The sequence below is a fragment of the Eucalyptus grandis genome, chromosome 4 (assembly GCF_016545825.1).
Source record: "Eucalyptus grandis isolate ANBG69807.140 chromosome 4, ASM1654582v1, whole genome shotgun sequence".
NCBI classification, from domain to species: Eukaryota; Viridiplantae; Streptophyta; class Magnoliopsida; order Myrtales; family Myrtaceae; genus Eucalyptus; species Eucalyptus grandis.
The window spans coordinates 34,015,864-34,040,794 of NC_052615.1; the positions used below are offsets into that span (position 1 = coordinate 34,015,864).

Genomic DNA, 24,931 nt, shown 5'->3' on the forward strand with positions numbered 1-24,931 from the left:
ACATTTAGAGATCCGATTGTTTCGTTGCACGAGACGTCCGATGACTCCTGAATAAGAAGTGCCATCTATCCCTATTTCCATAGCAAAGTTCATCTAGGCCGATCCGCCGGTACAAAACTCACCGTTCTCATGGGACCGACGACGTCGACAGGACATCAAAGTCCTTCCCACGCAAGGAGAGAAATTTCCAGAGCACAGCAAGTCTACGAGACAAGTGTGAAGACCTTGACGAATCAAAAGATCGGAAAAAAGTTAAAAAGAAAGTGGGGGAAAAAAAGAACATCAAGAGAAAAAAGGGAAGAGATGCCCCACGGACGGACGGACGGACGGACGCTCACCTTCGCAAGGAGAAAGCACCATCGAAAAGAGGCAAAAAAAACGAAGGGGGGGCCCGGAGAGACCATTTGGGCACGTTACAAATTACGCACTCCTGCCACCCCCCTCTCCACGTCCGCCCGAAAGAGACGCCCCTGAGCTGGAGAGAGGAACGAGGGCCGATCCACCGCCATGGAAGCTCCCTCGCCTTATTATATTCTCCAACCCCTCGCCGAGAGAAGCGAATAAATCACTCTCTCTCTCTCTCTCTCTCTCTCTTTACCCCCCTTTATTCCCCTCCTCCAGTTAGGTTTTCGCCTCCCCTCTCCTTCTCTCTCTCTCTCTCTCTACACACCCACATACACTCTCTCCCCTCACCTACACACCCTCAATTCTTCATCGGCTCGCATCGGCTTCACCGATTCGCCGCTGCGGAAGCGCCTACTGCTCCCGCCCCGATTCGCAGGTAAAAAGGGAACCGCCTCGCCGGGGTTTCGTAGGATTGGTGGGCGATTGCGAAAGTTTTCGACTTTTTCTTAGGTTTCGGGGTGAATCGGGGGTTTCTTAGGGTCGTGATTTTATCGCTCTCGTTGATTGGTTTTTTTGGTTTTTTTAGAGGGATCCAGTGCGGTAGAGATGCGGGCCGGGATCCGATCGTGCGCAGCCGGGTGATCTTGCGAGCCATCCGCTTTCGAGGGGTGGTTTTGTAGTTGTATGGAAACTCGGAGCCGGAAGCGGGCGGAGGCCACCTCATCAGCCCCTTCTTCGTCTTCTCAGTCTGGTCCCGCCACCCGCTCCGCCAAGCGCGCCCGCATTTCCTCCGCCGCCGCCGCCGCCGCCTCGTCCTCCTCCTCGTCCGTCCCTTCCGTGTCCACCCGCTCCCGCACCACCCGCTCCCGCGACGCCCTCCCCCGCCGCCCCCGCCCCCGCCCCCGGCTCCCGCCGCGCCAGCTCCGATGGAGTCCACCGAGTCTTCGGGGTCCCGCCGCGACCGCAGGAGGAACAATACGGATAATTCCGACAAGGGTAAGGAGAAAGAGCACGAGGTCAGGGTTCGGGAGAGGGATGCGGAGAGAGCCCTGGGGCTGAATATGGACCGCGACGGTGGGGTTGAGGATGACGATAACGACAGCGAGGGCGGAGTGGGCATTTTGCACCAGAACCTGACTTCAGCCAGTAGTGCCCTTCAAGGGCTTTTGAGGAAATTGGGTGCTGGATTGGATGACCTGCTTCCGTCCTCGGCAATTGCGTCCGCATCTTCGTCGCACCAGACCGGTCGGCTCAAGAAGATTTTAACTGGGTTGCGTGCGGATGGTGAGGAAGGGAGGCAGGTGGAGGCATTGACACAGCTGTGTGAGATGCTGTCGATTGGGACCGAGGACTCGCTCAGCACTTTCTCTGTGGATTCCTTTGTTCCAGTACTTGTCGGGTTGCTTAATCACGAGAGTAATCCGGACATAATGCTCCTTGCTGCGAGAGCTCTTACGCATTTATGTGACGTGCTGCCCTCATCCTGCGCAGCTGTTGTGCATTATGGTGCTGTTTCATGCTTTTGTGCCAGGCTGCTTACTATAGAGTACATGGACCTGGCTGAGCAGGTTAGTTGTGGTTTGATAAAAGCATCTTTGTTGTGTGTGGCAAAGTGCCTTCCATTTTGGTTAGGTCCTTAATTAAGTCTGTTTGATAATTTGCTTTGCCTTTGTGAAATTTGTTTGCTTTGTGTAATATAAATTGACACAATGGTCTTTACAAACGACGTAGTCTCTCCAAGCTCTTAAGAAGATCTCCCAAGAGCACCCTACTGCCTGCTTACGAGCCGGTGCTCTCATGGCGGTGCTTTCATATCTGGATTTTTTCTCCACGGGAGTGCAGGTGATTCATTAACTGAAGCTTCTAACTCTGAGGTGATAGTGGCGCCATATGCTTCTTTAGATCTAATCAAAACACGTCTCTATGTGTTGTTTTTTAAGCGAGTGGCACTGTCTACTGCTGCCAACATGTGTAAGAAACTCCCATCTGATGCGGCCGATTTTGTGATGGAAGCTGTTCCGTTATTGACAAACCTTCTTCAATACCACGATGCCAAGGTAATGGCCTATTCTTTACATGACAGGTGAAGATAGTTGATTCTTTGCTCAATTGCCAATTGCATCACTTTCTATTCCTTTTAACGAGGTAGCATGATGAAAAGAATATGAAATCCCTCAACAGTGTTCATGGTCGGTTCCTTCATTTCCACTTTTAATGTTAAACAGGTGCTAGAGCATGCTTCTGTATGCTTGACTCGGATTGCTGAAGCATTCGCCTCATCTCCAGATAAGCTAGACGATCTGTGCAACCACGGACTAGTGACACAAGCTGCGTCCCTTATCTCGACTAATAATTCCGGTGGTGCCCAGGCATCTCTCAGCACGCCAACGTACACGGTTAGCTCAGTAATTGCCCTTTTCTTCCACTTTCTATGCTCAGTTTGGGCAAATCTTGATCTATGCTGCATGCAGGGAGTGATCCGGCTGCTTTCAACCTGTTCAAGTGGCTCCCATTTAGGAGCTAAAACATTGCTTCTCCTAGGAATAAGTGGCATCCTTAGAGATATTCTGTCAGGATCTGGTGTGTCTGCCAATGGGTCTGTTCCACCTGCGTTGACAAGACCACCTGAGCAGGTCAATTTCATCATTTCCCTAAATAAGCTTCTGGTTCTTGCGAGTTCTTCATAGAAGTTACTCCAAAATAGTAATCAATATATATTGTGTTCGTATTTGGCTGTCTCAAGTTCATCCTAGTTTCAGGTTTCTGTTTGATTGATTGTTTCGAGTTTTTTCTTTTCCCCCAGACCGAGCATGATTTCTGCTTTTTCTCATGACTTCCAATAAGTTAACCTTAGACATATTCTAGTTACTGCTATGTGCATGGATATAGGATCCACATAACTAAAGTATATACTCCAATTGGGCCGGCTTCACTGTGGTACCACTTGTCTTCTTGGCTCAAGACAATGCATCAACTTGCGTAATGCCCTCGTGTTACGAGGATGGTAATTCACTTAGGGAGGTGTGCTGAAGCTTGATAGTCAGTGAAGTAGCTATGCCACTCTCTATTATTTGGAGAAAAATGTGGAAATTCATGTTGGAGAAATGGATGGAGGAAGTTTTTCTAATTATTGACTCAAAACCCGTATCTTAATTGCCTAGCAAAATGGGGAGGTACTTATGGTGCGACAAATCAGTCCAATCTTATGTGGTTTAAACCATCATTTTATAGGGAGATGATTTTTCGGCTGCAATTGCAAATGATAGAGGAGTCCCTTATCTTAGTTGCTTAGCAAAATGGAGAGGTACTTATGGTGCGACAAGTCAGTCCAGTTTTATGTGCTTTAAACCATCATTTTATGGCTCAAAATCCATTTTCTATTTGAAGGGACTCCTTTATTATGTGCAATTATAGCTGAGAAATCATCTCGCTAATTGCTTTAATGATGTGGTTTTCCTTGTCAATTTTGACTTACATGTCTTCCTTTTGTTATCATTTACATCTTGCTTGTCCAAATTATGGCTTTTCTGGGATATCCTCCCTTTCATTCTTCACAAGGGCAGGCTGTGCTCTATGCTACTTTTGGGGTTCCTTGGCACTTTCTAGGAGGAATGTCATGCCCTTTCTTCTTGTCAATTTTTTTATGATCTTTGTATATGGATCACTTGATTATGTACAGATTTATCATCACTTTGTCCTGCTGATTTACATTGTTGTGCAGATTTTTGAGATTGTGAACCTAGCCAATGAGCTTCTTCCACCACTGCCTCTAGGAACAATTACCCTTCCTGTTAGTTCGTACTTATTTGTCAAAGGGCCAATGCTGAGAAAGTCCCCTACCAGCAATTCAGGGAAGCAAGAAGAATCTAATGGTAATGCCGTGGAGGTTTCAACTCGAGAGAAATTATTGAATGAGCAGCCTGAGCTGTTGAGGCAATTTGGGATGGATCTGCTTCCTGTCTTGATACAGGTCTGTTTTTGGTGTACTTATTGTTTAGATGGTGTTTGCTTCATTTATTAATAAATGGTTGCGTTGACATGCTTAGCAGATTTATGGTTCTAGCGTGAATGGTCCTGTTCGTCACAAATGTCTCTCTGTCATAGCGAAGTTGATGTACTTCAGTACTTCTGAGATGATCCAATCACTTTTAAGTGTGACCAACATATCAAGGTATTTTATTTTTCATAAAAGGATTTGCGATGTGCTCTTCCATAGAGTAATGCTTACACAGAGTTTTACATCTTCTGTAGTTTTCTAGCTGGTATACTTGCATGGAAAGATCCGCATGTCTTGGTTCCTGCATTACAGATTGCAGAAATTCTTATGGAGAAGCTTCCGGAGACTTTCTCCAAGATGTTTGTCAGGGAAGGCGTTGTTCATGCAGTAGATCAATTGATCTTGGCAGGTAATTCAAGTTCCGGTTCTGCTTCTGCTGACAAGGATAATGACTCTGTTACCGGAACATCATCACGCTCTAGGCGATATAGACGCCGAAGTGGTAGCTCAAACCCTGAGGGGACTTCGGTAGAGGAATCTAAAAATTCACTTTCCATAAATGTTGGTTCACCTCCAGGTTCTATAGAAATTCCGAATGTCAATTCCAACCTTCGCACGACAGTTAGTGCATGTGCAAAAGCATTTAAAGACAAATACTTCCCTTCGGATCCTGGAGCAACCGATGTTGGAGTTACAGATGATCTCTTGCACTTGAAAAATCTTTGTATGAAACTAAATGCTGGCATTGACGATCAGAAGATGAAAGCCAAGGGAAAATCAAAAAATTCTGGATCTAGATTACCTGATAATTCTGCTAACAAGGACGAATACTTGAATGGGATCATATCTGAGATGCTGGCAGAGCTAAGCAAAGGAGATGGTGTGTCTACTTTTGAGTTTATAGGGAGTGGTGTAGTTGGAGCTTTGCTTAATTACTTCTCCTGTGGCTATTATTCGAAGGACAGAATTACAGAAGCTAATCTTTCCAGACTTCGCCAGCAAGCTTTAAGGAGATATAAGTCATTTGTGTCAGTTGCTCTTCCATATGGTAATGGTGAGGTGGCTGTAGCTCCTATGACTGTTTTAGTTCAGAAGCTTCAAAATGCTTTGTCATCTTTAGAACGCTTTCCAGTGGTCCTAAGTCATTCAGCAAGGTCATCTAGTGGAAGTGGTCGCATCTCTTCTGGGCTCAGTGCATTATCTCAGCCATTCAAGCTGCGCCTTTGCCGTGCCCAGGGAGAAAAATCTCTTAGAGATTATTCTTCAAATGTGGTGCTCATCGATCCCTTAGCAAGTTTGGCAGCTGTTGAAGAATTTCTCTGGCCTCGAGTTCAGCGAAGTGATTCTGGTCAGAAGCCCTCACCATCTGGAGGTAACTCGGAGTCAGGGGCAACTCCTGCTGGTGCTGGGGCTTCATCTCCTTCCTCTTCTACACCTGCCACTCGTCGTCATTCAACTAGATCTAGATCATCTGTCAACATAGGGGACACAGCCAAAAAAGAGATGGCTCAAGAAAAAAGCTCGAGTTCATCAAAGGGGAAAGGTAAAGCTGTTCTGAAGCCCACTCAGGAGGAGGGAAGAGGACCACAAACAAGAAATGCTGCTCGCAGGAGGGCTGCTTTGGATAAAGATGCTCAGATGAAACCTGAAAATGGGGATTCTAGCTCTGAGGTAAATAACAGAAGCGTAAGATTTTTCTATCTGTTATGGATGCAAGGCGCTATGAACTTGAGCTTTGAGGTTCTTGGATGCCTGATAATCCTATGTATGCAGTGGACGGCTTGTTTTCAATTATGGAGTTAATATATTCTTAATATGTGAGTAGCAAAAGCTATTTCAATAAAGCTTCTGGAGGAAATTAGTTTGTACAGGCTAGCATAGCTGACTGTAGATGACTGGCAGGGAAGCTAATTGAGCCTCATTGGTAAAATTTTCTTCAGTTCTATTTCCTGATGAGTCCTCCCCTTTCTTTCTCCTTTTGAAGTTTATGACCTTAGAATCTCTAGAGGCAGCTGCTTGAGAAAAAAATATACCTTTGTGGCGTAGCTACCATTAGAACAAGCGTCGTCTTTAGAAGTCATTTTCACAAAAGGGAAGTGAAATGAGTTTCTTGGTCGGTTATCACTTTGGATGTCCCCTAGGTTTGGGAAGAGTACTCCCTCTATTCTGAAATTCTACTGTGATCCTGTCAATGGTTAAATTAAATGTAAAATACTGGTGTGGCAAATGGCTGATGCGGTCTCAATATGGTGCTGATGTTGTGGCCACATCAACTGTAATCTGAGAATCAAATAGGCGTGTTAGAAACATTGGAAAGGTAAATTTTTTGAAAGGGGTAGAGTTGCCTGCCGATGTGGTGGTTTCTCCACGGTGGCAGAGAGATGTGCTTACCTTTTTACGGTGGCAGTGTGGGACCCGGTGCAATGGAGGCAGAGAGTTGACTGATCCTGTATGGCCATGGCAGAAGGCATTGCAACCCAATGCCATATTGGGGAAATGGTGGCTTGACCCTTCATGACCGTGGACAGAGGGTTGCTTTTATCTTTTGCTTATTGGGGCTGATGTGGCCACATCCAGTATTTGCCAAATTAATATTCTTTCATAATTTATTAAATCATCGTATTAGTTATTCCAAATAGAGGGGTGTCGGTGTAATTTCGCGAGAGCTGATGGGTTGTCCATTATTTTTCTTTTCTGGATTTATTGCACAATTGACATGCAAGTGGTGTAGTTTGTGAAGGTCAAGTCCGTTGATCCTCTTCTTCTCGAGATTCTATGCTATCTTATATGATTCTTAGATGTTCAATGTCTTGATATTTATTATTTACCAGAGAAACTTTGCAATTCCTTAGTTTGTTAATTTCCACTTTAATGCCTTGGTTTTTGGTAGGATGAGGATTTGGACATATCCCCTGTTGATATTGACGATGCATTGGTTATTGAAGATGACGATATATCTGACGATGACGATGACGACCATGAAGATGTATGTCATTTAAATCTTTCATTTGGTCATCCTTGTTATTCTTTGCAGATGTTAATTTTTCTCATTTGCATACCAGATTATGGCTTGGTTATAAATGTCTGAATTAGCCTTTTGGTTTACACAGAAAAGACAAGCCCTTTTATCAAAGATTCAGTAATGTAGTAACGTTTACGGGTTATGGCATGTGAAAGATGGCACCTGAATGATGCAATAATGTACTCGCATTTCTGAGGCTCATTAATTAATTTTCCGATTTTGCACTGAGGCAGCCTTTTCCTTTGTTTTAGGTTCTAAGAGATGATTCTCTTCCTGTTTGCTTGACTGACAAAGTACACGATGTCAAATTGGGCGATTCTGCTGAGGATAGTGCTACAAACCCAGCTACAAGTGACAGCCAGACTAACCCACCTTCTGGTTCTAGCAGTAGAGCAGCTGTTTCTCGGCCATCTGATTCTGCTGATTTTAGGGGTGGTAATACCTTTGGTGCTAGAGGAGCAATGTCTTTCGCAGCTGCTGCCATGGCTGGGCTTGGATCTGCTAATGGTAGAGGTTTTAGGGGAGGCAGAGATCGTCATGGACGTCCTTTCCCGAGTAACAGTGAACCTCCAAAATTGATCTTCACAGCGGGAGGGAAGCAGCTTAATAGGCATTTGACCATTTATCAGGCCATCCAACGACAGCTCGTGTTGGATGAGGATGATGATGAAAGGTTTGCTGGCAGTGATTTTGCATCTGGTGATGGAAGCAGGTTGTGGAGTGATATATACACCATTACCTACCAGAAACCAGATGGGCAGGGTGACAGGGCATCTGGTGGTGCTGCTCCGTCGAAGTCTGCAAAATCTGGTTCTTCCTCCTCCTATTCCGATGTCCAATCACAGCGCATGTCCCTTTTGGACAGCATATTGCAAGGGGAGCTTCCTTGTGATCTAGAAAAGTCTAATCCAACATACAATATTCTGGCACTTTTACGGGTATTGGAGGGATTGAATCAATTAGCATCTCGTTTGAGGGCTGAGATAGTTCGCAATGACTTCGCTGAAGGAAGAACATCTAGTCTAGATCGACTTAGTACATCTGGTGCCAAAGTTTCTCTTGAAGAATTTATGAATTCCAAACTTACGCCGAAATTGTCCCGGCAAATACAAGACGCTCTTGCATTGTGTAGTGGGAGTCTTCCACCATGGTGTTCCCAGTTGACAAAAGCATGCCCGTTCTTGTTTCCTTTTGAGACGCGTAGGCAGTACTTCTATTCAACTGCTTTTGGATTATCCCGGGCATTATATCGTCTCCAACAGCAACAAGGTGCTGAGGGGCATGGATCAGCAAATGAGCGAGAGGTAAGAGTTGGGAGATTACAGCGCCAGAAGGTTCGTGTATCTCGAAACCGCATCTTGGATTCTGCTGCGAAAGTAATGGAGATGTATTCTAGCCAGAAAGCTGTGCTTGAAGTTGAGTATTTTGGTGAAGTTGGAACGGGTTTGGGTCCAACCCTGGAGTTCTACACTCTCTTAAGTCATGACCTGCAAAAAGTTGGGTTGGAGATGTGGAGGTCAACTTCATCAGAGAAGCGTGCAGTGGGTGTTGATCTGAATGAACAGAGCAATGGTAAAAGCACCAGTACGGATTCTGCTGTGGAAGATAGAGATACAGTTGTGGCTCCTCTTGGGTTGTTCCCTCGCCCTTGGCCTCCAAATGCTGATGTTTCCGATGGCAGTAAGTTCTCCAAGGTCATTGAGTATTTCCGGTTGGTGGGTCGTGTAATGGCTAAAGCTCTTCAAGATGGACGGCTTTTGGACCTGCCAATGTCTTCAGCGTTCTATAAGCTTGTGCTTGGACAAGTAGGCACCTTCCTCGTGATCTCTTTTGTGAAAGCTGCATTTTGCATAAAGTGATATAACTCTACTTCATTTGATCCAGGAGCTTGATTTGCATGATATCATCTCTTTTGATGCGGAGGTTGGGAAGGTATTGGAAGAGTTGCATGCTCTTGTTTGCCGTAAACAGTTTCTGGAATCAAGCAGTGACCACAATCGTGGTGCAATTGCTGATTTACATTTTCGTGGGGCCCGAATTGAAGATCTCTGTTTCGATTTTACACTTCCTGGTTATCCGGACTATGTCCTGAAGTCAGGGGATGAAACTGTATGGCTTCGTGACTTACATTACCAATTGCGCCTAGAGCTTTTGTTCTTTATTTGGAATTTATTTCCTTGTTATTTTTCAGGTTGACATAAATAACCTGGAGGAATACTTATCCTTGGTGGTTGATGCGACTGTCAAAACGGGAATTGCTCGACAGATGGAGGCATTTAGAGCAGGGTTCAATCAGGTTAAGTGCCTTCATGGTCTTTGATGAAATAAGTTCGTGTGCAATGAAACCATTGTTATAATAACTTCATCAACTTTGTTGCCTGAAAGGGATAATCCTCTATTAAAAAAATATGTGATATGAAAACAAGAGGGCTTGAGGCCATACAGCTTTGATAAGAATGGCATAAAGTATTGTGCAGTTATACCAAACATCTTGATTTGATGGTTCTGTCATGGCTTTATTCTTGCATGGCAACTCAGTTGACTCGTGCTTTAAAACAAAAAATATAATGGTGAGCATGATTCTCTTTTCTCGCTTTAGAATTGTACCTGATTTGTGGTATATGTTGGTCAGGTTTTTGACATCTCATCTCTACAAATATTTACTCCACATGAACTGGACTATCTGCTCTGTGGCCGTAGAGAGATGTGGGAGGTAAATTTGGCATTGGCATTGTCATCAAGCTTTACCAGACACTCGGCAAATCTATTTTAGTTGTCCATAGAAATTTTCTCACCCCTCTCTCTCCTTCTCTTCTATCCCAGGCGGAGACACTTGCGGAGCACATAAAATTTGATCATGGCTACACTGCTAAGAGCCCAGCAATTTTATATGTGTGTTTCTTCAGTAGATCTGGAGCTCTGTTTTGGTTGTGGTTATCGGCTTCTTAAAAGCTCACAGAATTTTTTTTTTTTTTTTTTTTTTAACAATAGTTACTTGAGATAATGGGAGAGTTCACGCCTGAGCAGCAGCGGGCCTTCTGCCAGTTTGTTACCGGGGCTCCAAGACTTCCACCAGGTGGTCTGGCTGTACTGAATCCAAAGCTGACAATTGTGCGGAAGGTATGAAATGATTAGATAAATGGATCCATATCGAAGGGACACTCTTGATTTTTGCATTAGTTCATGAACTTGCCAAGTAGCATCAGATACGGATTTACAAGTACACTGTAGTAGCATTTGGTGTAATTAGGCTCCTAGCTCATGTGGATACAGTGTCATTTGGAATTTTATGTGCATGCTTTTTTGATCACTCATTTTTATGAAGATCTAGCTGCATGTGCTGATTTAGTTGTGGATCACCAAGTAATACAAGCCGTAATAATTTTGTTCTCATTTATGCAGCATTCTTCTACAGCCAGTACTGTACCAACTAATGGAACTGGTCCTTCAGAGTCGGCAGATGACGACTTGCCAAGCGTGATGACTTGTGCTAATTACTTAAAACTTCCCCCATATTCTTCAAAGGTACTATATATAATTGTAGAAGTTCATTATTCTGTCTGTTCACTGTCATTAGTCATTTGCATCTATTGCTAACTATTTGCTGCAACTTAAACAGGAGATTATGTACAAGAAATTGCTTTACGCTATCAATGAAGGGCAAGGATCTTTTGATTTATCGTGAGATTTTAAGACTAACAAAAAGGTCTGTGTATATTAGAACATAGGGTCAATATCTGGTCTTTGATGATCTTGGTGTTGGAAGTAGCATCATGTTCTGCAGTTTTCCCAAGAAATGGCATCATTTTTTGTCCTAAATAGAGAGGCAATCCAAATCTCAGCTCTGTCATCCCATGTAAGGTTTTGCAGTCTGGGTTTGTTGGCAGCTTCTGTTTTTCTTGACGACTGTTGCTAAGTCTTTGCATCTTCTTCTTTCAGATTTTGATTGGATTTTATTCAGGAAGCCTGGAGCTGTAAGGAGAGAGAATTTGAAGCCTGCCCTTGCAGCCTGCTAGAGCGTGTAAATAAATAGTGCCCATTTGTTTTTTGCCCCCTTTCCTTTTTAACTTGCTCTGTTTAACTATCATACATGTATGTCATAAAAGATGGATTTGAAGGGAATAAGAAACGACACAAATAGCTTTATCCTCTTCTATACCTAGTTTCGATGTTTATTCTATTATTGCAATAATCGAATGGAAGCGATTTCGTTCAATTGGTTTGCTCGTGGATGTGTGGCGTCTGCATTTGTGGTTTCTAATGTAGAAAGAATATCTAGTTTGGTGGAACCACGAGGATCAGGGAACCATCCGTGCTAATTATGTTGGATGTTTTGCCAATTCATGTTCAAAAAATGTACTGTGGACGAGTTTGATCCTTGTGCCGACTGTTCTTTTCCGAGATGCTTTCATGGTTTCTGACGAAGAAAATAAGCTGCTCGTAACCCCTCCGATGAGCCAGAAGATCTAGTCTTTAAAGCGACTTTGTGGTGTTGTGCTTGAACATGTTCGCATTAGGATATTGTCGGCATAGGGTTCATAACTACATTGTAGATGGTAGGCCTTTGAAGGAAGGTCAACTCATCTCAGTTTGAAGATGCGGAAGTCTCCACTTATGCACCGTCACTAGATGGTTAAAGGATTCTCCTGACGAGCCTCAGTACGATGGTGATTTGTATGCGAAAATGCGGAGGGGAAGCATATCGGACACAACGCTGCGTCCCTGCATCTCTCGAGTAAGAGAGACCACCCTTAGCAAACATTTTCTTTGGGTTTTCGTGGTACCAGGAGCGAAAGTTGTCCTTCCCACGCCTTGTTTGCTAAATGTTTGCTCAATTACATGAAAATGAGCCGAATGAACCCCTGATTACATCACCAGGTCCTTGTAAAAATACCGGCAAAAAAGAAAGTGCGTGCAAATACGACCTTTAGGTCTCTCTTTCAGTCGACACACGATGCATAAACCTACACCATCACCTAGTCCAAGCACGATTAAGACTAGGATTGACCAATAAATGCTTATATTAATTCACGGGTATCGAGTGTTATGGGTAGTCCCGACGTATGTTTGGCCCCCTTTGGACGAGACCTGTGAATTTTCCTATGGAGGTGAAAAAGATCCTAATTTGCACCCGAGATCTAGTCCATTGTGGCCCAGTAGAAGGATTTGGATGTCTCGGGATCTCCTCTTATAAACAGCATCATGCCAGCCTATTCTCTTTCGTGAAACTCTCATCCGAATACATCAAACTCAAGTATATAAAAGATTACTCGGACTGAATCTGATGCAATTTAGCACCATTCCTCCAAAATCATCACGGATGCACATCTCGCAAAGGGTGGAGCATGGATTTCACTTCATATCAGCCAGGATGAAGTCTCTGGGTGAATACAAAGGAGGATGAAAATTTATTCATGTGTCGTGAAGAATTAAAAATGTTAGCTAAGTAATGCTTTTAAAACCATCTGTAGAGGAAAATTATAGGCCACCCTGTGCTTCTAGTGGGAGCACTTGGCCTGGATAGCTAATGTCTTCATGATACTGGGACAGCCGTCATTGCCCTTGTCCAAGAGCCCTCGCTCGATCGGAACGGCGCAGCTAGTTTTTCCCAGGCAATGTTTCTCGACGATGTCCTTGGAAATGGGTGATGTGCAGTTTCCGTATTTGAAGTTCCCGCAGATGCCGTACGGGTCGCCAAAGCTCGCAAACTCGATGGCCACAATCTTCTTGTGGTTCGGGCACTTCAAGTGCGCCGCTGTTTTCACTTCGTCCAAGACCGTGATGAAGTGACTGTTCTTTCTTGCCCATGACTTCACACTGGGGGGATGGTTCTCGGTGATGTAACTGCAGATCGTGTCCCTGTCGACATTGAGGATCTCTATCGATTCAGGGTTGCCTCCGTCTTCGTCCAGCACGACGAGTAGATTGTCGGTTGGCTTTATGAAGGATCTTGGGATATGGTACCTGATAAAGCGAAGGGAAAACCGGATAAATCAAAATCGCGTTACATTTTACTTGGCGGTATCTTTCTTGGGCGAACTTTTGCAGGTACTTACTCCGACTGACTTGGCTGTCCGAGAGGGGAAAGGTAAGTGTACCAGTAGCGGCCAATGCTCTTGCCATTGACCCAAACCATTCCCTTGGTCATTTGAGGCAAGTGAATGGCGACGGGTTGATCTCCTTCTGGAGCATCGAAGTACGTCTGCAAAAGCAATGATCAATAGGCGATTGCATTAGACAGTCTTATACATGACAATAGAGTTTTCGGACGATTCGAAAAGATGTAGCTAGTCAAATTTACACTGAATTCTCATGGGGTCTCTCCTCAGGAATTCAGAAACTAGCCAAGTGTTGATGGGATGCTAATGTTGGATCTATTGTCATATTCTCTGCATTTTACTAGTAAATTCCAATCTCACGATGACCAGAAGTGCGATATTCAGGATGCCGTATCATGGTATGTTGTTAAAGAGAGATCATTTATGCCTTACCTTGTACCATGTAAGAGCACGCCCGACTCCCTTAGTAGCTTCCGTCCATTGCGCTCGGTGCGACCCTGACTGTGTGTACACGCGGACCTTCTCTCCATCCAAGCCCACCTGCATCACAAATCCAATTTCATTTTGATCAGTATTATTTACGAAAACAGGATGGTTTGTCTACTTTCGGCCACAGCCAATGTTCCTTTCTCGAGTCATGTATCTGTACCTGATGACCCCAGCCATTAAGTGTCAAATCCAGTGTCCCGGTGTTCAAACCTAGGATCGTCACTAGACGAGGCCCTGCATATCGGTGCTCCATGTAGGCTCCGCTGTCCTGCACGAATGGGCAAGATTCATCAGCCTAGTTCTCGAGTTAGAGGAAAAAGCACAAATGGAATCGATTAGAGCTTCTTACCGGGAGACCCACTGTTGAACCTAACAGAGAAATATGGTTCACTCCAGGCTTCAAGTCGATAGGCTGTTGCAGGACAAAGCTCTTGTCGATGTGACTGCCATGGGCAGATCCTGAACAATATCATCGACACGCTCTGTTAATTTGCCTAATAAGTGGCTAGCGTTTGCCATTCTCTGTTGTTGAGTGCCTAATAAGCCAGTTGTTATGCTAAGAGTGAGATTGCTTACCGATGAACTCTCCATTTACAAATGCAAGCATTGCATGACCGAGACTGGCTACGCGGAGAACCGGCTTTATGTTTTTTCGCATTGGCAGATCACGGACTCCCAAATCTAAACTGCAATGAGTCGGTGCAGCATTCCAAATTTTTGCTTCAGTAATTTGCTATTACCAAAATTTTTCTCTCTTGACTGAGGAAAAGTCATCAATACTAACCTTGTTGTAAACCACGCATAATCTGTGGTATCTTTAAGCAAACTGTAGAGCTCAGCCGGTATCTTGGCATTGACAGGCACTCGGTTGGTGTCTGGAATGATTTCCAGCGACATTTCCCACTTGAGCTTGTTTGCCTTCTCTGATTTGACGAGGTTCCTCGAATTGTGTTGTGATACAATCTGCTCATTGCCGAAAACAGAAAAACACACATCAGGCGCTCTGTGGTTCAAAGGCTGATAACTACAACAATACAAGGTCTCCATATGAATCAGTGCAAGTCCGGGATAAAGAATTGACAAGCACGCTCACCCTTTGAGTGTTGTAGACCACGGTTTTGCAGTCGGGAAGAATGCTGATAGAATGTTGGGGAAGATAGTACTCTTGTCCCCTAAATTTAACCACCTGAGCCGACAGGGTGCTGTTGTTTGTCAAGAAAGCAGCACAGACTTTAGTCCCGGGAATCTCATAGTACCTGGCCTGCATGGAGCAATTTTTTGGTCGATAATGAGAACCCCTCTAGCAGACTGTGTTACTGATCCAACTCCCTAGTGCTGCTTTAACATCATCTTCAGCTCTTACCTCGAGGTCCTTAGACAAACGCTGGACTTTGGGACTTCCCCAGAGCAAAGCCTTCCTGCATAGCCTTAAAGCCTTGTGCAGATCTTTGAGATGGCCCCATTTAGGCTCCCTTTGGAGGCCTTTAAACAATGTCGGTCGGTCAGATACTCACAAGATCAATCACAAGAGATAATTCTCAGGGACAAGGAAAATTTTATTCCTACCATATTCATCAAGAGGAGCTTCGTCATAGTAGCGAGTCGTTGTGAATACAGCGCTTGTTCTACCGAGATTTGTTCCGCCATGGTACTGCAGAACATATGGACGACAGTTTTATTACATGTAATGAATGCTGTCAACCAAAAAGTAGGGAAATTAAATGCTCATGTTGGTGACAGAGCAGCGGAGAAGCCCACTCCATACCATGTAGTAGTTGGTCAAAGTCCCATTCTTTGCAAAGAAACGAGCAACTGAGAACGCAAGATCTTCTGCTGATCTTTGGGATGGTGGATCTCCGAACACCCGGTACCTGCAATCATTTAAGAATAAAGCAATCGATAGGCATCATGAGCTAAATATGAACTCACATTGTCTGTCATATATCTGTCAAGTATATTGATGATGATCAAACGGAGGTTTGAGATGACACTGGTGCAGTATGCTTACTGAGCAGTCCAATTCTCAGTCCATAGAGTTGGCTTATAGGGCTTATTTGGGCCTGTGAAGGTATCACCGCAGTGCCTTCCATTGCATGCATTAATCTACAAAGACGGTGTAATCCATGCGCTTGATTAATCTTAGGACACATTGCGCACACAATAAGCAAGCCCGTTCATATATAGGGAGTGTAAATATGTCGTGAATGCACTTAAATACGTACAACTGGATCCGGAGCATCCTTCTGCTTGCACATGATCCATGGAACTCCTGTTTTTAGCCCCACGGCCATGTTTCCAGCCCATTGAACATATCGGGTTCCTGCATCTCTGTATGCGAGTTGGATGCTATTGTACTCATTCTCAATCTGCATGAAAAAGGCAAGAAATTCACTGCAACTGCAAATTGGAAATTGATCGGCACTTATCTTCAATAAGGGCCTTACATGCTCCTAGGTGGCGAAATCGAAGTAAGGTCTATACCTGAGATATAATAATGGGACCCCCTTGAGAAGCAAATAGCTTCTCATCTTTCATCTTTTGTATGATCATCTTGACGTACTTTTTCATGTGATACTGCAGAGTAGGAGGCATAGACCATTTAGCAGAGCACTTTCGATTCTTTTTCCTGAAGAACATATGGTTTCTGGAATTGGGGGAGGCACATTACCTTGAACGGTGGGTTGTCGGAACGGAATGTGATGTTTTGAACCTCTCTCAGCCAATAGGGAAGCCCTCTGGATTCGATTTAACAAGAAGACGACACGGACAATGTCAGCCATGGGCATGCACGTGCGGTGCAGACACAATATCTTGGAGGATGAAGAAAGACACAGGAGAAAAAAGTACCCGTGATTCCATTCGGCCTGAATGAAAGGTCCAACCCTGAGGGTTACATACATCTTGTGCTCTCCGATCAACTTGATGAATTTCACCAAATCGTAATTCCCTTCAAAGTTGTACTGCAAAATCAAAACGTATTAGTCCTTTCATCATCTTGGTCTTTAAAGCCAAAAACTTTTGGCTAGCTTGGCAAATCACGAATCTTTTGAAGTCCGCATCAATATTAGGCCGTGAATTACCTGGCCTTGCACAGGCTCATGAGCGTTCCAGAAAACATAAGTCTGGATCACATTCAAGCCTCCTTGTTTTGCCTTCCGAATGAGGTCCGGCCACATCTGCAGTACAAATCCAATGGCATTGTTATCTCTTAAGCAGAACAGCCTAATGAAACCATCCAAAAAAAGAAACAAAAATGTCGAAAGAACGTGAATACGGCCAGAGTTTTTGTTCATGGTGTCCGAAATGACGTACTTCGGGGGTGCTACGCGGGTAATGAATCGACCCGGAGAACAGAAGCTCTCTCTTCCCATTGATGATCAAAGACGTTCCGTCATACGTGACTCCCTGCACTTTCTTTTTCGCGCATGCCACCGAGAGCAACAACGAGAAAAGGGCTGACAAAATTACTAGTCTCTTCATTGCTATCCTCATTTTTTTTATTCCAATTCGACAAGGACAACGGGCTCGCGAAGCAGGCCGTAATAAAATCTGAAAAACTGGGAGCTCAGATGGGGCCTCTTCCTTTATTGGGAGGAGGTTCCCAGAAGCTGAATTGGGGAATCCATGGAAATTCAGTATTATAAGAGAAGGAATTGGTAAATATAACGGACTCGGAGGAAAGCTCGGAGAGGAGACAGCTCTTTCTTTTTCCCTATTTCCCTCTTTCCGTTGTTTCAGTTCACTGGTTGAGGTTGTCTTTATTACAGATGTTCCTCTCTGTGCTCTCTCTCTCTCTCTCCTCCCCTCCCCTCTCCTTCTGTCCTGTTTTCTTGACCTGAAACATGGTTTTTCCTCTCTCTCTCTCTCTCTCCCTTGAAAGCTGCTATCTTTTGTTTTGTACGGAATGCCTTATAACCGTATATAACGGAAATTCGGAAATGGCGGGTGAGTTTTGACGAATCGTTTCTTCAATTCTCGATGGTTTCTTAGGCCTGGAATGCCAGGCCCAATTCAAATTGGTGGGCCTAGTGGGCCTGGACACACAGGCCCAATTCAAATGGATGTTTTGCTTTTGGTCAGCATTTCCCTCCAAAAAGATTGAAGCCTCCCTCCAAGCCAATTTTTCGGAGGAAAATCGAGACCGAAATGGTCTTCTTCCCTGAAGAAAAGAGCTCGAGCTTTGGGACATTTCCACAGAACCGGCGAAGAAGCGAATCCGACGCCATGTCGAAGAAGAGCAGCAACCAGGATGATCTCGACCTTCTCCTCTCTCTCCAAGATAGGGTCTTGGAGACCCCTCCCACTTCCCCTTCTCGCTGTCGCTCCCCTTCTTCCCCAGGTTCGATCTGGGATTCAAAAAAATTCGATCTTTTTCATGTTTGTGATGATTGAGTTCTCGAAATTTCGGTTTTTTTCTCGCTGGGTACTCATGGGTTGTCTTCATTTTAAGTAAAAGTTTGCTTGTTAGTTGAATACTAGCTCATCTTAATCAGTAATGCGCAGGATATCTTTCGGATGATGGAATGCCGAAGAGACGGGAGCAGGTGGATATGTCTGTTTTCCGAAATGCAGTTGAAGATTGCTTGGATTACGAGCCTGAACCCACTAAAGGATCTGGTAACGTAAGCCGGTCAGGGGCGGCTGCAGAGCCTGATGTCGAGAAGTTCTCGGGTCTGCGCATAAGGTGGCTTTGTCGCCTCTGTGTTTTGTCTGATTTTCTAGTTCGTGCTTTTATGTTCCTTTGTTTTTGACATTTTCTTGCTCAGATAATCGATGTGTTGTACAATTTATTTGTGTAATATCTCCTTTTGGGAGTTCTTTTGGACTTTGCGTTGTGTAGCTGTAGCTTTGCTCCGGAGATAATTGCTAAAGTTTCTACCGCAATGCTTACATGGTTACTTCACATTCTACATTACTCAGGAAAAGTATCGGCTTTACAAATTGCAAAGAACTGGATAACTGCTGCTTGTGTTGCTAATACAAAGAAGGGGCTTTTGGATTTTTTTTTTTTTTTCCTTTGTGAACTTTTCATCTTCTAAGCAATGGATGAAGTTCTTCAGTTTTAAACTTTTAATTTGTAATAGTCTCCTTCTAAGAGATTTTGTTGTTGACATCTTCTTTTATCCTTCAGGAATCAGTTGGTCACCCCAAAAGAGCTTCATGATCGTTTTTCAGACATCAGATTTGTTCGCTTACCAGTGATAAAGTAACGTGTTGTCTTATCAATGTATTCTATACCATGACATCTTTCTATTTCCCTTTTGGAAGCAAATCTATTTCTACAAAGATTTCTGGTTTATTCAAGTTATTAGGGCAACAGCATTAGTAATTTCTGTGTTTGGTTGTCCAGGAATTTGTTGGCAGGGGATACTCTTTCTGGTTGTTGGGCAACTGTTGCTGTGCTGACTGAGAAGGGGAGTCCAAAGACTAGTTCTGCAGGGAAGAAATATTGTATATGGAAAATTGGAAGCCTAAATGAAGATGCTATTTCCCTTTTTTTGTTTGGTGATGCTTATCAAAGAAATTCAGATGAGAAGGTCGGTACCACCTTTGCCCTGTTCAACTGCAATGTTCGAAAGGACTCCACGGTACAGGATCTTGAGATTGGAACATTGTGCTGTTTTTATTTTTATTTTGATAGAAGGATATTATAAGGCACATCTCCTTTCTGTTCTCCTTTTTTTCTGTTTTTTCAGGCCGGGTTTTCTCTAAGTGTATTTTCTCCTAGCCAAATATTGAAAATCGGTACATCGGCTGATCATGGAGTTTGCAAGGGGAAAAGGAAGGATGGAATGGCCTGTACTTTGGTCATAAACAAGTAAGATTCACGTTCCACAATTTTCCTATAATATGAAGATAAGGTTCATACATAACCACAAACAGTCAAATCTATAGATATTTAATGTCATTTCAGTTTTCTCTGGGTACGATCTTCACTTAATTTTTCTCGTTTATCAGCAAAATGATATAAAATTTCCTTCTATAGGTCTCCGACTTTTTTGTGGTCTTATCCATCTTCGTGGTTTCTAACCATGAGGTTGTGCAGTTTGCACTGAAGGTGTCTGGTTTTTCCCTGGTCCAAATCGTGGCCTATGTTGCGGACTAATGTTCATGTACCGGAAGAGTATCTGTAAAATGTGTGTTTTAATTATAGTTTCCTTGTGAATCTCAGCATTATACCATTAAGTTTCTTTTCTTTGGAAAAGGAACGAGAAATAAGGGATTCAAACAAAAGCAATTCTGGAACATAGATGGCTTTGTGGAAATGGAGAATTCCCTAAACATGTTGGTTGAGTTATTATTTGACTAACCCCACCCTCACACCTGTTGAGCGAAAGGCTAATAATGAATTCTTGCTATCATCTGAAAAAATCTCTTTTGATTGTTCTTGGTTAATGGATACACAATACATGATGTTTGATCCCAATTAGGTTATTCTATGCTAGCCCGAAGACGTTCCCATTGGCTGACATAGTCTCGTTCTTTCCTTCTGTCTCTATTGCTGACAGTATTCTAAATTTCAAACTTATATTTTTCTTTGTATTTAAATAAATCTAGTAACAAGACAAGCAAGACAATTCATTCTCAAAGCCCAGTGATCTTCTAGATAGCCTGCCCGAAATGTGGACTATCTGCAGCATGAAGAAAGGAGAACTACTATGTACTAATGAACAAGATTCAGATATGCATACCACCAAAATGATGAACCTAATAGATAAGGCTGAGGCATGAGCTTCTCATCCACCTTCAGCACTCATGAACCAAGTGATGTCCTATGGAGTCTTATTCCACTAGCATATTAGTGGTGCCATGGCTCACCCCTCGTGGATTCCTTGCCATCAAGGGCAGCAGTCAAGGCTCATGCTAGAAATCCAGGAACTGCTTTGCAGTGGCTTTGTTCAGTGCCTCATTTCATTTGATTACGTCATGGGGTTTGCTAACGTTGGTGTCTTCTGATCCTTTCAGTTCATTGAAAAGGTTTCAGATATAGCTTCTTAAAGCGCAATTCAAACTAAGACTCTAGCAAACTTGATTTGGACGTGCTCTAGATGTTAGTGAGTTTTTGACGCATCTCTAATCATTACTTAATTTGCCAAGATCACTATTTTTCATATGTTATGCTTCTCCTGATTTTGTCTCTAAACTGGGTAATTCATGCAATTATGTGTTGTGTGTTATGTCTAGTTCTTTGTCGTTCCCTGAATCGCATCAGCTATTTAACCATGTAGATGTGTATTTTCAGGCGCTACGGGGTATATTGCAAGTACCATAAGTCAGTGAGTGATTCTGTAAATTATTTTCTTTGACAAACTTATTTCAAAATAATCTCCATATCTGATTCTTTAAACCTGTTACATTCAACAGAAGGCTTCAGAGAAATATTCCACCACACGAACTCAGCTCATTGGAGGGTAAGCGATAGCCTCCCTGAGAAGAAGCTCTCAAGACTTCCAATTGTTTACAGATGACTTTGGTGACTTCTACGCATTTCAAAATGGCAGGAGAGGGAGAAAACCGAACTACTTCGACTAATGTTCCCTTTTCTCCCCTTCTTTCCATTATTTTGGCAGGAATATCAGAACAGCCTTTAGGAATCACCTTCAAGCTGAGGGAATCTATGGGGTTGATCGTCTTTCTGGCAGAACAAACGTTAAAAAGGCAATACAACCAGCGAAATTATTATCGGTGGAAGGGCTGAAAAGGGCTTTAAGGTACATATGAGCATACTTGAATTGAGAATTATAAATGTAGAGTGCTCTTTCTCTGCCTTTCTATTCCCTGTTAAACCTGATAGGCCTTTCACATTTATCATGAACGTCAAATTACTTGAACTGACTTTAATCTTGTTTTGGCATTTTAAAAAAGTAGAAGACAAATCAATTTGTCACTCGACGCACTGTGGGTATTGATGACCCGAATTCTGGCAAAGATAATATGAGAACAATGCCGTGACTGACAATTTAGAAGGTTGCACGGTCAGAACAACAAAAATAGTGCCGATTGTTTCATATGTTGCATTGTTTACTGTGATTTCGAGACCTAATTAAGCAATTTCATGATGTCTTTGCATACTATATAGCTTATTAATCATCGTGTGTTCTTTATTTCTATTCTTAATGCGATCATACCGATAAATACCATGAACAACTAGTGGTGCAGGGAAGGTGACGACAAACACACATTCACAGGGAATAAGATTTCTGTCTGAAGTAACAGGTTAGATATAGTTAGCCTCTTTGGTGTAGACTCTTTATAGGCCGATAATCTTAGCCAATTCCCTCCCGTGTGCCAGCGAAAATGGAGCCAAGAAGTTCGAACAAGGAAGCTTCTCTGAAATCTAAACCCTTGGCCAGCAAGGACAAAAGGTTTACTTCAACCAATCTCAAGTCTTGATTTCTGAATTTACTAATACGTGCCACGCGAAGCTCAACTTTTGGTCGAACTGATATTGTTTGTTTAACTCGTCAGGAGACCATCTGCTGTCAAAGCGGATCCATTCTTAGTCCAAGGAAACGAACGAACGGGCGTGAAGAGGAGCAAAACGGGGGAAGATTCCGCTAACGCAACCAAGCCGGGGACTGGGAAGCTGATTGAACTCGAAATCTTCAGCTCAGATGATGAAATATGAACATTGTCATATGAACATGGTTGGGAACTGCCACTCCGAAACTCGCAGAAAACAACCATCGGTCAGCCTGCCTCCGTGGAATACTTTTGGGACTTGAAGATGGTGAGATTGAACTCCTAGTCCTGGCGTCGAGGCCACTGTCAGGAGGAAATCATTTGCCCAGGAAATGACCCAGATGGCAATGATGTACCGCAATACATTGTTCAAATACTTGTGATATCTTCGCAATTTACCACCCAAAAAAAAAAAAAAAAAAAGCCAAGAAATGGAAGAGAACGACCTTGTCCAGTGCTTTTGATTCATCGTGAAGATGATCAGTGGGGGATGCGTAGCTAGTGAAGGAAGGTCTCTGATTAACCCTGCACAATCGGTCTTGGTATGCGTGTTATGATGTGCGAGATACCTTAGAATTATATACTTTCCTCAAAACATAACAAGATACTGGCTTTACATGGATTGCCTATGCAAACCCCAAGAAATCTGCGAGGAAACCGACCTAACCCGACCCAACCCGCCAGTACTATTAATGTAATGTCGCTGTGTCCCTAAGTTAGAGAGTCAAAAATCGATTTTTAAAATGGTATGATTCGGTAGGGCGATGATGGTTCCCTCACCAACTGCAACAACCACTTTCATTTCTTTTCCCACGTACATTGCATTATTATGGCATGATGAATGTTGTAAGGAAGGAGTATCGATTTGGTCCGTAGACCATAAAAAGATAGTGGGGTCCCCCGCATTTTCACCAAATGAATTGCTTCCAAATGAGGCGTCAATTATTGGTGCCAACCCGCCCTCACTTAATAAGTACACAGAGACCCACACCTACAAATTTTTCGATTTTCGATGTACTTATTATCAATTACTGTTACTGTTGTTTCCTTGGCCATGAAGTTAGAGCAGGGAAGTTATCTAATTGGTCCTTTGCCGTGAAGTTAGAGATCTAGTCGATCTTAATTTTTTTTATTTTATCAATTGAGTTTTATACCTTTAGACAATATTTCCAAGTACTTTTTTCACTTAGTTTTTGTTAGAAGTTACTAATTTAGAGGTTCAATTGACATTAACATAGCGATTTCCAGCGAAAATTAACTAAAATGATTATATTATAATATTAAGCAAAATTTTAGCATTAAATTAAAAAATTAAAAACTAATTAACATATATATATATAATATAATAGCTTATGTGAAGGAAGTTGGACTTGATCAGTCACTCAGGTCAAGGGATGACATTTTCATTTATTCATATCTTGAATTATAATCTACTTTAACCGCTTTTAGTTTTTCTTCATTTTTCGTGCTTTCCATTTTGTGTCCCATTGATATTTCATTTTCTCCTAAATTATTCCATGAGTTTTTAGAAGTTCGAGTTTCCATGCTCAAAATATAAGAAAAAAAAATGGAAAGTTAACAATCATAGCACCTTGATTTCTCTTCATTGAGAATTTACAAAAGCGATTTGAAACCTGAACAACCTTAGATTCCTCGTTCACGTAATCATGACGAAGCTCACTTCGAGATGGGGAAAGAAAAAGCGAAGGGTGGCTTTTGTTAGGTGTTGTACCTAGAGCCGGATTTTTTAGTTAACGTTAGGTCAACCTATATTGGATATACACTACTTCATTACACGCCCTCCGGTCCGATTACTTTATGGCATACATCTCGATCAACGAAAGATGAAATTGTTTCTTACGGTGATCATGAGATTAAGAACATCAGCACGTTATGATGTCCTTATCGATCGCTGTCGAGCGTGGCACCAGCACCTGCACAGCGCTCGTTTTGTCTTGGCGTGAAGATCGCGGCGAGAGGAGAACATGCTCCATTCCATCTGTTTGCGTTTTGTCGGCAGTTTGCGCTAGGTGCGATGGTGGCTTTGATTCGTTTTAAGGATTTCTAGACCATTGTGCAAGATTCAGGTGTCCATGCTCTCGAGCATTGAGCAACGTTAATCCGGCAACATGCATTGCTCACGCTTTGCTTAGACCGCGTTGATTGGATTCGCTACTAAATTAAATATCACATATCTTCACTTTGAAATTTATTTTGGGTCTCACACTTCGCAATTCCAATCATAGACCGCTCGAGAAATTACTTGGTACTAATATTAATCCCAAGAGGATTCGATCTTGTGACCTTGCTCTCGACAATCGAGTATCCCACCATTCCATCCATCACTGCGACGGTGATGTGAGTGATGGGTGATGTGAATAGGGCCCAAGAACGAATTTGAAGCCCCGTGGCTAAACCACGGTCACAAGCAATTCCGGCTCCATGCTAGGAAGAGTTGAAAACTTGCGGTAATTGGCTTAATTGTCCAGAGTTTACTCCCATAGAGATTGAAGTCCCTTTTGTCACGGGTTCAATTGGCTCGAGTGGTATTTCATA

At 43.0% G+C, this 24,931-nt stretch overlaps 3 protein-coding genes and 1 long non-coding RNA gene across 6 annotated transcripts; 2 read left to right on the forward strand and 2 right to left on the reverse strand.

The window, feature by feature from the left end:
* Positions 1–598: 598 nt before the first annotated feature.
* Positions 599–11,520, forward strand: LOC104418939 (E3 ubiquitin-protein ligase UPL3). Of its 2 annotated transcripts, XM_039311416.1 has the most exons (20): positions 599–781; positions 932–1,219; positions 1,255–1,913; positions 2,077–2,187; positions 2,286–2,402; positions 2,571–2,741; positions 2,817–2,978; positions 4,067–4,315; positions 4,395–4,516; positions 4,597–6,013; positions 7,233–7,328; positions 7,616–9,169; positions 9,249–9,473; positions 9,556–9,660; positions 9,997–10,077; positions 10,188–10,256; positions 10,356–10,484; positions 10,767–10,889; positions 10,984–11,220; positions 11,304–11,520. In XM_039311416.1, exons 2-19 carry the CDS (start codon positions 1,030–1,032, stop codon positions 11,047–11,049), a joined length of 5,646 nt encoding a protein of 1,881 aa, XP_039167350.1. In that variant the 5' UTR covers positions 599–781; positions 932–1,029; the 3' UTR covers positions 11,050–11,220; positions 11,304–11,520. The 2 variants fall into 2 exon arrangements, with proteins under 2 accessions (XP_039167350.1, XP_039167349.1); XM_039311415.1 differs by having other exon boundaries at positions 600–781; positions 932–1,913.
* A 1,183-nt stretch (positions 11,521–12,703) lies between these two features.
* Positions 12,704–17,088, reverse strand: LOC104418940 (beta-galactosidase 13). Its single transcript, XM_010030421.3, has 17 exons — positions 16,993–17,088; positions 16,760–16,872; positions 16,581–16,647; positions 16,394–16,486; positions 16,135–16,278; positions 15,921–16,015; positions 15,678–15,783; positions 15,479–15,563; positions 15,276–15,394; positions 15,006–15,173; positions 14,697–14,875; positions 14,489–14,598; positions 14,262–14,371; positions 14,073–14,180; positions 13,856–13,963; positions 13,421–13,566; positions 12,704–13,328 (listed from the first exon to the last, which is right to left on the reverse strand). The coding sequence occupies exons 1-17, from the start codon at positions 17,086–17,088 to the stop codon at positions 12,863–12,865; spliced, it is 2,313 nt and encodes a 770-aa protein (XP_010028723.1). The 3' UTR covers positions 12,704–12,862.
* Positions 17,089–18,027: 939 nt separating this feature from the next.
* Positions 18,028–22,814, forward strand: LOC104418941 (protein MCM10 homolog). 2 transcript variants are annotated; one of them, XR_001981179.2, is made up of 11 exons: positions 18,028–18,251; positions 18,416–18,596; positions 19,044–19,118; positions 19,263–19,500; positions 19,609–19,730; positions 21,156–21,189; positions 21,278–21,324; positions 21,484–21,624; positions 22,073–22,129; positions 22,206–22,278; positions 22,382–22,450. XR_001981179.2 is itself a non-coding variant. In XM_010030422.3 (11 exons), the coding sequence occupies exons 1-11, from the start codon at positions 18,059–18,061 to the stop codon at positions 22,539–22,541; spliced, it is 1,329 nt and encodes a 442-aa protein (XP_010028724.2). In that variant the 5' UTR covers positions 18,028–18,058; the 3' UTR covers positions 22,542–22,814. The 2 variants fall into 2 exon arrangements, 1 of the variants encoding a protein (XP_010028724.2); XM_010030422.3 differs by having other exon boundaries at positions 22,065–22,129; positions 22,382–22,814.
* LOC120292770 lies at positions 22,095–23,070 on the reverse strand. The gene is made up of 2 exons (XR_005550369.1): positions 22,822–23,070; positions 22,095–22,663 (listed from the first exon to the last, which is right to left on the reverse strand). It is a non-coding gene; the product is annotated as an uncharacterized LOC120292770 (long non-coding RNA).
* Positions 23,071–24,931: the final 1,861 nt, after the last annotated feature.

Excerpts from the sequence above, each read along its gene's own strand:
- LOC104418940 (XM_010030421.3), bottom strand. The coding sequence starts at position 17,088 with ATGTGGCCGGACCTCATTCGGAAGGCAAAACAAGGAGGCTTGAATGTG. Across the intron at positions 16,873-16,992 it reads ATGAGCCTGTGCAAGGCCAG|TACAACTTTGAAGGGAATTA; the intron begins GTAATTCACGGC and ends TTGATTTTGCAG. Across the intron at positions 15,564-15,677 it reads CTTTGACCAACTACTACATG|TACCATGGCGGAACAAATCT; the intron begins GTATGGAGTGGG and ends TATGTTCTGCAG.
- LOC104418939 (XM_039311416.1), top strand. The coding sequence starts at position 1,030 with ATGGAAACTCGGAGCCGGAAGCGGGCGGAGGCCACCTCATCAGCCCCT. Across the intron at positions 2,188-2,285 it reads TTTTCTCCACGGGAGTGCAG|CGAGTGGCACTGTCTACTGC; the intron begins GTGATTCATTAA and ends TTGTTTTTTAAG. Across the intron at positions 7,329-7,615 it reads ACGATGACGACCATGAAGAT|GTTCTAAGAGATGATTCTCT; the intron begins GTATGTCATTTA and ends CCTTTGTTTTAG.
- LOC104418941 (XM_010030422.3), top strand. The coding sequence starts at position 18,059 with ATGGTCTTCTTCCCTGAAGAAAAGAGCTCGAGCTTTGGGACATTTCCA. Across the intron at positions 18,597-19,043 it reads TTCTCGGGTCTGCGCATAAG|GAATCAGTTGGTCACCCCAA; the intron begins GTGGCTTTGTCG and ends TTTATCCTTCAG. Across the intron at positions 22,130-22,205 it reads ATTTCTGTCTGAAGTAACAG|CGAAAATGGAGCCAAGAAGT; the intron begins GTTAGATATAGT and ends CCCGTGTGCCAG.